This window comes from Chrysochloris asiatica, unplaced genomic scaffold (genome assembly GCF_000296735.1).
Source record: "Chrysochloris asiatica unplaced genomic scaffold, ChrAsi1.0 scaffold00168, whole genome shotgun sequence".
NCBI classification, from domain to species: Eukaryota; Metazoa; Chordata; class Mammalia; order Afrosoricida; family Chrysochloridae; genus Chrysochloris; species Chrysochloris asiatica.
In genome coordinates this window covers 799168-813764 of record NW_006408686.1, presented here as the reverse complement: position 1 = coordinate 813764, position 14597 = coordinate 799168, and the positions used below count along the sequence as shown (strand labels likewise).

At 51.8% G+C, this 14597-nt stretch overlaps 1 protein-coding gene across 2 annotated transcripts in view; it reads right to left on the bottom strand.

The window, feature by feature from the left end:
• The window catches only part of ERCC2 (excision repair cross-complementing rodent repair deficiency, complementation group 2), a 19806-nt gene that overhangs the window by 1675 nt on the left and 3534 nt on the right, over nt 1–14597 (bottom strand). The window contains exons 5-18 of one of the 2 annotated variants that reach the window (XM_006871338.1): nt 11480–11593; nt 10098–10214; nt 9869–9985; nt 9387–9510; nt 9186–9282; nt 8967–9100; nt 8710–8878; nt 5934–6052; nt 2949–3018; nt 2795–2864; nt 2601–2702; nt 2094–2157; nt 635–756; nt 10–102 (exon numbers count right to left, since the gene is read on the bottom strand). In XM_006871338.1, coding sequence (XP_006871400.1) covers nt 10–102; nt 635–756; nt 2094–2157; nt 2601–2702; nt 2795–2864; nt 2949–3018; nt 5934–6052; nt 8710–8878; nt 8967–9100; nt 9186–9282; nt 9387–9510; nt 9869–9985; nt 10098–10214; nt 11480–11593 — 1512 coding nt within the window. The remainder of the gene's footprint in view (nt 1–9; nt 103–634; nt 757–2093; nt 2158–2600; nt 2703–2794; nt 2865–2948; nt 3019–5933; nt 6053–8709; nt 8879–8966; nt 9101–9185; nt 9283–9386; nt 9511–9868; nt 9986–10097; nt 10215–11479; nt 11594–14597) is intronic. The other variant, XM_006871339.1, reaches the window with a different exon arrangement.

The window sequence follows — 14597 nt, the reverse complement described above, 5'->3', positions numbered from 1 at the left end:
AGAGCCCACCTCCTGATATTTCTCCAGAGCCACGCTGGTTTCAGCCCCATCCTGAGTCTCAATGAAGAGCAGCTTGTTCCTCTGGATGCTCTCTAAGATGCCCTGGAAAGGACCGGGAGCAAAGGCTTTGGGGTGGGCATCTGAACACAAGGCCAACCTCTAGGTTTCTGTCCCCCGCATTCCCTCATGCTCTCACCTCACACCTACCTCACTTTGACCTACCTAAGAACCAGGGCTCAGTGAGCTCAAAAGCAGAAGACTGAGATGCCCACTCTCCCTTAAGTCCTGCTCGTTGCCAGCTGTGGTGAGCCATTTCCTGTTCTGACCTTGTCCACACACTAACTCAGAAAGGGCTCTCTGGAGTCTCTGTCCAGCCTGACTTCTCTAGAATCTTCTGTGACCATCACAGCATCCAGCTAGTCTACTACTTCAGGGGTCTCCTCACCAAGAGGAACAGTTACCGGGATAGATAAGGGGCAACTCCGTAAAAAGATGAGAGGGGACAAAGAGGCGTGGTTGCCTCTCCTGAGGTACCCCCTTGGGTGGAGGGGCCCACAGGTCACAGAAGCTATCTGTGTACATCTTATATGCTGCACTGGCCAGAAGGGAGGGGGCAGTGGGGTGGGGGACGCACCTGCTCATACCAGGAGGCCACGGTACTCTCCATGTACTGGTAGCTGGTGAAGAAGGCCACAATGCCATCGGGGACCACGGCGGACATCTCCAACAGGAGGTTTCCATAGTTTCGGATCACCGCTGTGAGGGGGTTTATGAGTTGGACCCTATCCTGGGCCCCCACTTCCAGTCTAACGCACTGTTTGTAACTTAGGGGTCCCAGAATCTTCACTGAGGTCACCTTTAAGGCTTTTCACATGTATTCAACTTGCCCTTGCAGGGAGGGTCCCCTTGCAGCCCTCTAGTGAGCCTGACTTGCCCCAGCCAAAGGAACAATGGCAGAGGTGGCCACATATCACTCCTCGGGCAGGGTCCTTGTGAGAGGACCATGTTTAAAGGTCCATGTCCTTTAAACCGCATCACCATGGTCACAGCCATCACGTCACACTGCCTCAGAGTTACGCCTCAAGCTGTGTCCCCACCAAACTATGTGTCGTGATGTGATTCCTAACCCCTCCCTGTGGTTACAAGTCCATTTGGAAATAGGTTTTCTTTGTGATGGAATGAGACAGGATTAATACAAGGCAGATCTCGAGTAAATCTCTTGAGCTATGTTGTTGTTAAGTGCTGTTCAGTTTGTATAACAACCCTGTATAGCTTTGAACTGCCAACCTTACAGTTCAAATTGACCTTGTGGTCGTCCTGTGCATTACCCTGTAGCGCCACACCAGGACTTGAGATATATTGTTGCTGTTGTTGTGAAGTGCCATCAAGTCGGTTCCAACCCATAGCGACCCTGTGTAGGGTTTCCAAGGAGCAGCTGGCGAGCTTGAACCGCCAACCTTGCAGTTCAAACAGCTTTGTAGCTTGGTGCATTAACCCACAGCGCCACACCAGGACTCCGGACTTGAGATACAGTGAAGATTAAAGGATCAAGTGAGAGGAGAGATGGGGGAAGGCAGATGCTAAGCCACATGGAGATCTCCACAGAGCCAGGACACAGGGCTGAAGAGACAAGGACCTTCCCCGAGAGCAGACAGAGCCACCACCCTGAATTCAGACTGTGAGTCTCCTAAAACTGTGAGAAGTCCTGGTGTGGCCCTGTAGGATAAGCATTGGACTGCTAATTGCAAGGTCAGCAGTTCAAACTCAACAGTTGCTCCTCAGAAACCCTATACAGCAGCAGTTAAGAACCAGCTGTTGCGTTGGAAGTACCTTTCACCCAACTAGTGCTATTTCTGCCCTAGCAGCGCTAGAGCACGAAGACGACGTGCCCCTGGTGGAGGGTCCCTGAATGTGGAGAATGGGGTGGGAAGCTCACCAACCATGACAGATATGTACCATGGGCAAGAAATGAAACTCGGAGTGGTGCAATGTGGAGTGTGGAGAGGGATTTCCCTGCTGCCTGACTTGGCTCATACGGGCTGATACCCTCCCTTCTCGGAACCCAGATGAACCACCCCTGTCCAGCAGCATACCGATATCTTCCCGGGTCTCAAACTTGGAGCTGATGGCCACCTGGTCGTTACCACGGCCGATGATCTGGAGTGAGCAAAAGAGGTAAGCAAAGCAGTGCCATGAGCCCAGGTGTGAGAGCCAATCATCTGCCAGTGTTTCTCTGTACTCTACATGGAACTGAACGCACGAAGGAGCCCTCAGCTACTCTGTTACCTGCTCTGTCTGGAGGAATGAATAGAGAACGTGACTCACCTGCCCAAGGTCACAAGTTAACCAGGACACTGACTAACCTTATGCCAGGCCCTGGGTTACATACAGAAGGGTTTCAAACCTCGTAGCTCACTTAATCTTCCTGAGGGCTCTGGAGGACTGGAAAGAGGCATTCCCATTTTATAGACGAGAAAACTGAGGTTTGCAGAGTCATGTCTACTGGGAGAAGCAGACTTCAGCCCAGATCTGAATCCCCAGTGGAAGACACGGGAGGCATGGTGACCCCTTGCTCCCACTCAAGACCCTTCCCCACTTACCATGGGGCAGAGGCAGACCCTGGCCAGCGTCATGGTGAAGGTTGCCATGGTGACAGGGTGGAAATCCAGAATCTTGGGGTAGATGTCTAATGGGGACAGTGTCTGGGGTGGGGGGACAGAAATGTCTCAGCGGGTCTGGTGCGGGTGTCAGGGAAGTGAGTAGGTGGCTAGGCAGGCAGGAGGGGGAGTCTCACCCCAGAGGTGATGATGACAGACTGGAAACGCTCAAAGACAGGTTTGATTGCCAGCGAGGCGTCCATGCAGCTGTGAAGAATGGCCAGGGCTGGGCGCGTGGACCCACCCCCTGTGGACCTTCCCAAAGCCCCACCTGACTGGACTGGCTCTCACCTGAAGTGCAGGATGGGATTGGCAATAGTCGGGGTCCTGTCATCAAAGGGTTCGATGATGATGGTGAAACCTACAGGGGTCACGAGACAGCTGCTCTCTAGGCATAATGTCCAGCCCCTACCACCACTGCTGGTGTCCCCAACAGTGAATGGGACCAAGCACCTGATCCCGAACACACCCCAACCTGGCTGCTTCTCCCCAGGGCTGACGCTGAGCTGATGTTCATGGGGGACCCCAAGCAGAGCGCACCCAGTTCATTCTTCAATCTCTCCCAGCGTTGCAAGGGGCCACAGCCTTGAGTCTTCTGCCACGAGGCAGTTAGCTCTTTTCCAAAGTATATCTTCAACTGGACCACCCCTCCCCACCCCAACTACCTTGGCATACCTGTCCCTTCCACAGGACCACTGCAGTCTCCTCCTCTCAGCTCCCACCCCTATGTCCCTTCATGGTGGTGGCCCAAGGGATCATTAGTCCTGAGACAGGTGACGACCTGCACTGCTCGGCACCCTCCCAAGTTCCCTCACGTTCCTCTGAGGTCTGGAATCACCTGAGACCAGGCCATGCTACCCCATTATTCTTGTTTCCGCCTGTCCTTTCATACCTGCCAGGTCCCTTCCCACCCCAGGGCCTTTGAACTTGCTGGTTCACTGCCTGCAAAGCTTCCTGAGGCAGCTGTGTGGCCACTGGGGACATAACTCGAATGTCGCCTCCTCAGAAGCCTTCCCAGGTCATCCCACACAGCAATATGGCTGCTTGTTCACGACACTGTCCTCTGCTTGCCGACACACCTCCTTTGTGATCTGTATCTTTGCCCTCTGTTTTTTTTCCTGGACCCAAAGTCCCAGGCTGACTGGAATGGGGTCCTGTCTTGGATTCTGACCTTCCCCAGGGCTGGGGCTGACCCATTTGTTGAATCAATAAATGAACAAAACTAATTTACACCTTCACTTTTACTCAGTCCAAAAAATCGTCAAGTCCTCTGCCTGGCCCTGGACTGGGCAGTGCTGGGGACATAGTGGTGACCAAGAGAGCCTCAAACCTGCTGCCCTCCCGGCTCCCAGCCCAGTGATGGGGACAGCCCTGTCCCCTGATAGTGATGACACAGATGGGGGGGCAGGGCTGGAAAACCAGAAGAGTGGACCTGGAATAATCAGGGAGGGCTTCCTGGAGGAGAAGACTTTGTCACTGAAGTGAGAACTGAAAGGTGGGAGAAGGCAGTTTTGGGGCAAGGAAGGTGGGGAAGAATGTTCCAGGTAGAAGGACATGGCTGTTTGTAGAGAGGAAGTGGGAAGACAGGAGAGAAACAAAGTCAGAAAGGGAGATGGGGCAGGGTTGATGGACAGACAGATGAACACAGACGGACCCGTAGGACCCGTTGCAGTTGGCCCTAGGAAAGGGAGGGTGAAGTGTCTTCCTGCTAAGGCCACCCTGCCACAGGACATCACGTGGACCTGAGCTAGTTCCCTGCATAGAACAGTAATCCCTGGGAATCAGCCTGAACCCTGGACCAGCTCAGAGCAGAGAAAGGGCAGGGGCACTGGCTGGGAAAGTCTATGGATTGTGACTCTACAGACCTCAGTATCCTCCTCACCGTCCCCAGGCCACATCCCACATACAGGTGTGCCCCCTTCAGCATCTTGCCCACATCACTCTCCACACCAGCCCTTTCTTTATGCCCCCATGGTCCACCCTGGCTCAGGCCCCTCCTCTCATGCTCAGGCCTGGCCAGCAGAGTCTTTCTAAAGCTGAAAGACCCTGACCCATCTGCCATGGCTCCCGAGGGCCCTGGGGAACAGCAACACTAACTCAATCCCATGCAATTGTGGAGTCAATTCAATATACCCTAACCCCCGACACCTGTAAACGTGACCTGCTTCTGAGACAGGATCTGTGCGGAGGTAGTCCAGTCAAGATGAGGTCATGCTAGTTGACACTAACGGCCTCCCAAGACTACTACTGAGATACTCTCCAAACCTTAACAGACACTCTTCAAAGCTTAGTCCTAAGGTCATCCTGTAGCTAAGCAACAGATGGACTCACAAAACAATTCGCATCACCCATGAGGACTGTGCTCCGGTAAAATAATCACCTATATGAGACCAAATGGTCAACAATGACTTTAAAACAAAGAAAAGGGGACAGGGAAACCAGATAAATGGAAAAGGAACCACCAGAATGAAAATCATGGAACTGTTTACATGAGAATGCTCCCAGTAACCCATGTCACTGCACTGGACATGGGAAACAGACCTGCTGTGGAAACCTTTACCAAAAACATAATATGAGCCGCCATCAACGTGGTTCTGACTCATGGTGATTCCCTGTATATCAGAATACCACTGTGTTCCACAGGGTTTCCAAAGGCTGATTTTTTTTTTTTTTTTTTGCAAGAAGATTACCAGGACTTTCTTCTGAGATACCTTGGGTGGAGTCAAACTTCCAAACTTTTGGTAAGTGGTTCAGGGACTCCCATACCAGATTATGGTGGCCCTAAATCCAATGACTGGTGTCCTTAAGAGAGATTCAGACACACAGGGAGGGAAGATGGAGGCAGAGAGACTGAGAGATGCAGCGACAAGCCAAGATATGCGAAGGGTTGCTGGCAACCATGAAAGGCTGAGAAGAGGCTGGGATGAACCTCCTTTAAAGACACCTGGATTTCAGACCTCTGCCCTCCAGAACTGAGTCACTGTCAGCCTGTCGGTTTGTGGACAGCCCCAGGACACTGACACACAACCCAAATTGTCAGCTGACCTCAGTGATCTCCAGCCTCATCGCACACCTTTGCCCCATCCTTCTCCACTCCACAACCCGAGGGAGCCTTGGAAAATACAAATTGGAGCATGCAGCTCACTCACTCAAGAACTGTCTATGGCTCCCCACTGCCCTCAAAATCAAGCACAAACTCTCAAGCTAAGACCCTGCAGAGTCTATACTCCGTGGATCTTTGATTCCAGCTAGAGTGTGAATCAATAGGGAGCTTACCCTTGGCATAGGTGCTGACGAGCGTGGCAAAGTTTGCAAGGAGGGTGAGTGGAGAGAAGTCGGCCAGGTCAGCGATCTCCAAGGTGTGCAGAAGGGACCGGAGGCGCTCAGCACAGAACCTGGGGGAGGAGGCAGGGTTGGGTGCGGGATGGAGGAGGAAGTGTGTTTGTCTCCCAGGGAATGGGTGGCCACAAAAGCAGGAACCGCCGTTTTAGCCACTCTTGTCCTCACTGTGTGGAGTACTACTCTGTTCCACACAGAAACACGCTATTCGCAGGGACACTCCATCACCTACCTCACAGCCATGCTTTCACTCAAAGCCACGAAGGCTTCAGAGAGACCTACAACCGTACCCACAATCCCACAGGCACCACCTCCACCCTCCGTGATGTGGACGCTGTCAGATAATCAGAACCCATGGGGAAGCGCAGCCGCAGTGTATTGGGGGGACAGCGGCAGCTACCTACACTACAGGCTCTCACATCTCGTGAGCAGGTCACGGTACAGGGCTGGGGGGCTGCTTTGGGAATTGGGTGAATATTCACTGTTCAAATCTGCCCTCCACATTTCATTTCTTCCAACCTGCTTTCTGTACCCCCAACACACACTGGCAGGGCCAGACATTCCCTCTGGGTTCCTCCAGGCACCCAAACCCAAGCCCACTCTGGGGCATCACTATCTGGGGGCAGGTCTGTTTCCTCCACTGGACTGGGAGCTGGTGAGGGCCAGGCCAGGACAGCTGTGTCACCTGAGTCCCCGGCTGGGAACTGAGTGCTCAAGGGCTGTTTCATTAAGGACTGAGAACAAGGAGGCGTGGACATCCTTGGTCTGCTGGTTGCTCATCCCTTTGTTTCCCTCACAGGCCCCTCCTCCAGGAAGCCTGCCAGGATTCCCCTCTTACAATGACTTCATGTCTCCTCTCGATTGAGTCTCACAAGTTTGTTGAAGGATGGGAGCCACTCTTTCTTGTCCCAACTGAATCCCTTCCTCCAAGAAATTCTCCCTGACCCCCAGGCTGGGCCAGGGTCCCCTCTGAACTCCCTCACACACCTCTCTGATCCAGTGGGGACACAGGTGAATTCACACAGCAGGTTTTTCAACTCCTAGGGACAAAGCAGCTGGGGGGCCTTCACTGCTACATGGCCCTGGGCAATGACTGTCCCTCACCTGCCTCAGTTTCTCTGCTACATGGCCCTGGACAATGACTGCCACCAGCCCCCACTTTCCCACTGGACTGAGGAGGCAGTGAGGGACAGACAGCAGTGTGCCCAGCTTGTCACTAGTGCTATACAGTCACTTGTATAGTGACTCTCATTTTACCACCAAAGTCATAAAAAAAGAATGATGGCCACCCCCACCCTCCAACCCATTTTACAGAGGTGAAAACTAGGGTTCACAGAAGACCAGAGTCTTTACGCAAAACAGTAAAGGAAAACTACAGGCACCCTTCCCTCCCCTGGCCACCTCCCTACTCCAGCTTTGCTCGGTGCCCCAGGTTTGGGGGATAACCCCTACAGCCAAGACCCAGGACTCCTTTCCCTAGTGCTTCCAAAAAGAAGGGGTTCAGCCAGTGAGAGGCACTGGCAGGAGGAAAGAGGGTCTGAGGCATTCCCTCTAGCTCCCATGCTGCTGGGCCCTGGGGTGCTAGCCCCAACTCCTGTTAGGAGCCCCTCTCTCCAGGGCCACCCATGCGGATTCTTAATAATCCTGCCCCCTCCCCTCCCACTGTGGCCTGGGGTGGCAACAGTTCCTGCAAGTCCCCAGGGGACATTTTGAGACCCTGGGGACTCCTGCACCCTGTAGTTGTTTGGGGTCTGACTGAGACCCCTTGTGACCCAGTGACTCAGTATAACTGCTCTGCAGGATTTTCGAAGCTGCCACCTGTACAAAAGCACTAGGTTTTTCTCCCAAAGAGCTGCTGGATAGGTTTGAACGACAACCTTTCCGTTAGCAGCTGAATGTTTAACTGTTTACGTCACTGGGGTCCTCCTCTGAGAGGCCAAAATCCAAACTTAAGTAAGACTTACATCAATCAAATCATTCCTTCAACAACTACCTGTTGGTTACCTATAATGTCTGCCAGGCTTTGAGAGTTAGTTGCACCTGCCGTAGGTAGGTGCCACTGAATTGATTTCAGCTCACCGTGATCTTCTAAAGACAGCGCAGAATTGCCCCAGAAGGTTTCCAAGGCCATCACCTTTCAGAAAGAGTCCTGGTGGTGCAGTGGATGAAGTGCTGGGCCGCCAACCCTGAGGTCATGTCTGTTCCCATAAAGATTTATAGCCTTGCAAGTGCTATGAAGCAGTTCTATCTGTTTCTATATATAGGATGGCTGAGGCTACTCCAGAGCAGTGGAATCGGCTCTAGGACAGTGTGTTGTGGCTTTTTATAAATCTTTAAGGAAACACACTGCCACACTTCTCTTCCTTGGAGCCACTGGTGGTGGTGGTGGTGGTGGTGGTGGTGGTGGTGGTGGTGATGTGCCGTGGAGTCGGTTCCGACTCATAGCGACCCTGTACAGGGTTTCCGAGGCTGTAAATCTTTACGGGAGCAGAAAGCCTCATTTTTCTCCCACGGAACAGCTGGTAGTTTCCAACTAGAGCTCCTTGGAGCCACTAGTGGGTTCCAATCCCCCACCCAGGAGACCCAGGACCACCTCTCACTTTTCCATGTACCTGCCTCAAAGTGGACCAGCCTTCCTGGTGACAAGATGACCCCAGTCTACAGACAAGCAGGCCAAGGCCCCACTGAGGGATACCCACGCCGCCCGGCGCACCTGAGGGGTTTCCGCTGGATGCACACGCGCTGGGCCAGGCCGCTCAGGAAGGCGGGTGGGCTCTCCTGCACCACGTGCTGCACACGCAGCCGCCACTTGACGTACTCCAGCAGCCGCCGCAAGAAGCCCAGGAAGTGCTCGGCTGTGCGGATGGAGCCGGGCACCGCCTCTGCCGGGGAGACCTCGGGATCAGCAGCTGCGGGCGCGGGCATGGGAAACCAGTGGCGGGTGGGCGGCAGGGCGGGGTGGGAGCTCACCCTGCAGCACCTCGTCGGGCAGCACCGGGTTGGCCAGGTGGGCGTCAGTCTCCCGGGCAGCACTGGCCTCACGGAGCCCCTCCACCAGGCGCCGGTACTCTTCGCGCAGACGCTGCTCATCCGTCTCCTTGATCCTGTGGGAGGCGGGGCGTGGGAAGGGCAGCAAGAACTGGGGGACCCTGGGATGGGGGCGAAGTGGGCACCAGGCTGGCTCCCCACCTAAGCACCGTCTTCTGCAGGGTCTCCAGGTTGCTCTGGCAGCGGTCCAGGGTCCGGCGGGTCAGGTTGACGCTCATGGAATCAATGCACACGTTGTCTGGGATCCGGAGAAGGCAGGGTTGCTCAGGCAGGGGTGGGAGGTGCAGGGACAGCAGTCTGAGGGTCAGGGGGCCCACCTTGCCATTTCAACGCCTTCCTTACCAATGTTGTGGGCTTCATCAAAGACTACAACAGCCTTGCGGGCCAGCTCTTTGGACACCAGGTCGGCGATCTTGGGGTCCAGGAGGTAATGGTAGCTATAAACCACCACGTTGGCGTGTAGGATCTGGTGGTCAGGGAGCAGGGTTATCCCAGCTGCCCAGCCAGCATCAACCCTGGGTTCTGTAGTCCCTCAGGTACACCACAGCACCACATGAGGTGAGGATAGGACAGACAGAGAGAGGCTGAGGCTGAGGCAGAGTGGGGGTGGGCAGACAAGAGAGACTTGATGGATACAAGCACATGGGTGTAGGCAAGCAGACAGACAGAAGACAGACTGGCACACAGGTCAGACACATAAGAGAGAGAGAGGAAAAAGGAGACAGACACACACAGACAGACAAGCAGACAAAGACAGGCAGAGACAAGAGCTGTGCCAGCAGCCCTCACCCCTCAGCCCTGCTGGCTCCCAGCAGCCTCCTCACCGAGTAGCGGGCGAGGAAGTATGGGCACCAGCCCTTGCGCCGCCCCAGGGCCTTCAGGTCATCCAGATTGTAGATGCCGGCAGGGAGGGGTGCCTGCCGCCCGTGGGTGTCAAATTCCTAGGGACAGGGGGCTCAGGGTTACAGAGGCTGGGGGGGGCACCAGGTGGTCCTGGCCCTTGCCCTGTGGCCCTGCTCTTCCCCTCCCACCCGTACTCCCACTCCTGCGCACCTCATAGAAGCGGCAGTTGGGCAGGCTGGGGTCCTGCTGGTGTTGCGCCCGTATATACGAAGCCGTGAGGCTGTGGCATTTCCCATCCACATCCTTCCCAAAGCGGAGAGGCGTCACCTGTTTCCATAACAAGTGCACAGTTCGGTGAGAATGGGGAAGCGACAGAAGAATTAAAACTACAGTTAGATTAGGATGTTATTCTTACTTCAGGGATTTCTAAAAAACAACAGCCCACTGCCATTGAGTCAATTCTGACTCAGAGCAAACCAGCTGTTATGTGCCATTGAGTCGGTTCCGACTAATAGCTGCACTGCACAGATTTCTTTGGGTTAATGCACGTGTGCTCCACAAGGTCGGTTTGAATCACAAGGTTGGTGGTTCAAACTCACCAGCCATTCCTCAGAAACCCTATACACAGTGGCACTATGAGTAGGAACCAACTCAATGGCACTTAACAATAGGTTTCTCAGAGCGGCTGGTGGGTTTCAAATGCCAACTTGGCAGTTACCAGAGCTGATCCTACAGCGCCACACCACGGTTCTAGTGACCATATGTTGTTAAGTTGGTTCCAACTCACAGCAAGCTTGTATAGAGTTTTCAAGGAGTGACTGGTGGGTTTGAACCACCTACAGCACCCTGCCAAGACTCCAGCAATGGAATAAAACTACTCCTTAGGGGTTTTGAGGACTCCTAGTGTGGCAATGTAGGGTAAGCAACTGAACCCACTGTTCTACACTAATGTCCTGAAATTGATACCCCATTAGCCATTTCCAAGAGTTGCCATCCCAAAAAAGTAAAAGTACATGGTTTTCTCAAGCAAAGATGAGACGATAATGGGAAGGGAAACTAGAATCCTGGAAACAGAATTACCAGAATTCAACGAAAAATCAGCCACAGTCCCCAACCTATTTTATAGATGTTCAGAGAAGACTAGAGACTTATGCAAAACTATAAAAGAAATGTACAGACACATTGTAAAAACTGTAACCCATGTTGCTTAGTAATTTGTGTAGAAATTGTCCAATGGAAATCTAACTTGCTCTGTAAAACTTTCACCAAAAACACAATGAAATGTTATTTTCAAAAAAAAAGGAAAGAAAACGGCACATGGCTAGTAAGTTTCAGAGCCAGGAAACCAGGTCTGGCAGACTCCAGGAGCTGCTATTTCAGCCTCTCCAAGTCTGGGGAGAAGCAGGAAAGCTCTCTGTAGGAGGTGTGCTGGTCTGAGCATGAAGGCCGAGTCAGAATGTGGTGAGAAAGAAAGAGATTATGTGTCAGGCCCCAAGTTGCTCTCCTGGTCTGGGGACTTCAGGTTCCCGGCTGGAAAGAGTCATCTTTCCTAACTCCGGGACTCAGGGGCAAGGTAAGGAATGGGTACTCACCTCGGGGTGAATGCACAGGTTCTTGCGGGAGCTCAGAGCCAGCCCCAAGAATGGCAGCTTTTCGCCTTCCTGCTTCTCGTAGAAGTTTAGTAACTTGCGTAGCTCTTCGATTACCTGCTCCAGGGAAAGGGGGGAGGGGGAACATGGGCTCTTAAAGGCGTGTTTCTCTATCCAGCCCTCTCCCAGCCTCCAAACACCCTCCAAGGCTGGTGAGAGCAACCAGCAGGTGGATAGTGGGGGATGGAGTACTGGGATCACCTCCCCCACTGTGATGGCAAATTGTGTGTTGGCTTGACTGGTCTATGGTTCCCTGTTGTGGGCCAAAGGTGAGTCTAGTTGCTATTCTGAAGTAATTCCATGTGATAAAAACAATGGGTTTGGGGTAGAGCAGATGACGTCTCATAATATAGTCTAATGAGATGGAACGGATGTAATGGAATGAAATGAAAATCAGTATCAACTGCTTTCTAGTTCATTCTGATTCAGGGCCACCGGTGTTTGTCTGAGTAGAACCGGGCTCCGTGGGGTTTCCAATGTTGTAGACCTTTCTTCTGATGTGGCACTGGGTGGACTTGAAAGACCAGCCTTTTAGTTAGCAGCTGAATGGGTTACATGTTCACACAACCCAGGACTCCTAATGTAAAGTAATAAGCTTCAATAATGTACTCAGATGAGATGCAGTATATATATATGTTGTTGCTATTAAGTGCTGTTGAGTTGGTTCCAATTCCCAGTGACCCTATATAGGGTTTCAGAGGAGTAGCTGGTGGGTTTGAACAACCAACCTTACAGTTAGCAGTCCAGTGTTTATCCTACACAACCATACCCTGACGCCATATAGTTGTTCATTAGGTACTTTCAAGTGGGTTTTGACTCACAATGACCCTATGTACAACAGAACAATACAGTAGCCTTGCAGAAGCATAAAACCAAACAGGCTTACTGATTAGAAAAAGACAGGTGGAACCCCAGAAACTATGGCCCTAAGATACCTTCAGGTTTGGAACTGAACTCACTCCCGTGGCTTAATTTTCAACCCAACAATAGATAGGTCAAGGGAGATGGTAACATTTAGTGAGGTAGGCATACTTAGAATCAACCATTTGAGATCAAAAGGGAGCATTTATCAAAGGACAAAGTTCGGGAGGGTTAGGAGACGAGGAGGAATGGAAACAGGAAATACAGGCAGGCAGGAAGTGGAGAAGTGTTGTTACGCTGAGGGAGCTGAAATCAGCGAGATTAAACACAAAGTGAGTATGAACTGTTGAATGCCAAACTGGTGATCTGGTCAGCAAACCTTCCCTCAATTCACAATAAAAAGTTGAAACAAAAAGCCACTGCCTAGTCATGCGCCATCCTCACAACTGTTGACGTTGGAGTCCATTGTTGCAGGCACTGTGTCAGTGCATCCTACTGGGGGTCTTCCTCTTTTGTTTGCTGATTCTCTACTTTACCAAACATGATGTCTTTTCCAGGGACTGGTCCCTCCTGATAACATGTCCAAAGTATGTGAGATGAAGTCTCGCCATCTTTGTTTCTAAAAAGCATTCTGGCAGTCCTTCTCCTGAGACGGATTTGAGTGTTGTTCCGGCAGTCCGTGGTACTTTCAATCTTCTTCACCAACACCAGAACTTAAATGCATCAATTCTTTGGTCTTCCTTATTCACTGTCCAGCTTTCATGTGCTTAGGATGCAACCGAAAGCACCATAGTTTAGGTCAGGCACGTCTTAGGTCTCAGAGTCACATCTTTGATTTTTAATACTTAAAATGTCTATCTATGTGTAATGGCATTAAAACCAGTACCAGTTACTGTCCAGTGATTCCACTCTTGGCAATGCCATGAGTGTCAACTCTGCTCCACAGCGTTTTCAGTGGCCGATTTTTCAGAGGCATCTCTCCAGGTCTTTCTTCTGCAGTGCCTCTGGGTAGAATCAACCCTCTCACCTTCTGGTGAGCAGCCAAGCAAATGTTAATCATTTGTACTATCTGGGCATTCCTAATGAAATGTAATGGCCTACCTTAATTGTGGTGCCATGGATTATTTAATTTATATCTTCTAGCCTTAGTCTTTGTGACTCCCACCAGATGACTCTTTTCCTGATGGGTCTGGGTAAGAGAACGTGGGAGATGCTACTGACATGATGATATGATTCAGTTGTGAATGATTGTTAACAGAGTTCATGGTGATTATAAAAACTTGGAACTCTAGCGCTGGTATAAAATGAGGGGGTGGAAATCTTACTACCTTCAAAAAAGAGCCAGGAATGGAGCGCATCCTTTGGACCCCAAGATCCCTGTGTACTGACCCCGCTTCAACTCAGGAACAGAAGAAAACTGAGACACCGGAGGAGTGGCAGAAGAGAATCAGCAGTAGAACCAAGAGCCAGAGCATGAGACACAGTGGTGAAGCTTCTCAGCCCACGGAACAAGGGAAACAGAGTGGATTTAGGCATGAGGCTGGCTTGCAGAGTGGGTGTCTCCGGACACTTAAATAGGGGAGCTAGTTTTTCTGATCCTCAGAGGTAGAGCCAAGTGCCTTCAGGCGGAGGCTTATACTATAGAGTGGTGTGCCCTGTGAGGATTTATCAGCAGCCCTAAAAGAGCTTTGTTACAATGCCTAGGCAGAGACAGGCCTGCCTGTGGGCACAGCTGAGGAGAGGCTGCCCTGATTGACACAACTATTCCCTGAGCATCTTGTGATCCTGCCTTGTAATCTGTTAACCTCCCTAATAAACTCCTTAACTGTGAGCACATGGTGTCTGAGTTCTGTGTGGCCCCGACACTGAGAAGCAGAGAGGATTGTGGGAGACTCGTTAGTGCCTTTCTTTGCAATAATATAACCTGCCATGGGGTCTTCAATCACCTCATGGGCATGCACAAGCTGGACACTGAATAAGGAAGACCGGAGAAGAATGGATGCTTTTGAGTTATGGTGTTGGAGGAAAATATTGAAAGTGCCATGGGCTGCCAAAAGAACCAACAGAGCCGTTTTGGAAGAAGTACAGCCAGAGTGCTCCTTGGAGGCCAAGATGGCCAAACTTTGTCTCTCATATTTCAGACATATTGTTAGGAGGGACCAGTCGCTGGAGAAGGATATCATGTTTGGTAAGGTGGAGG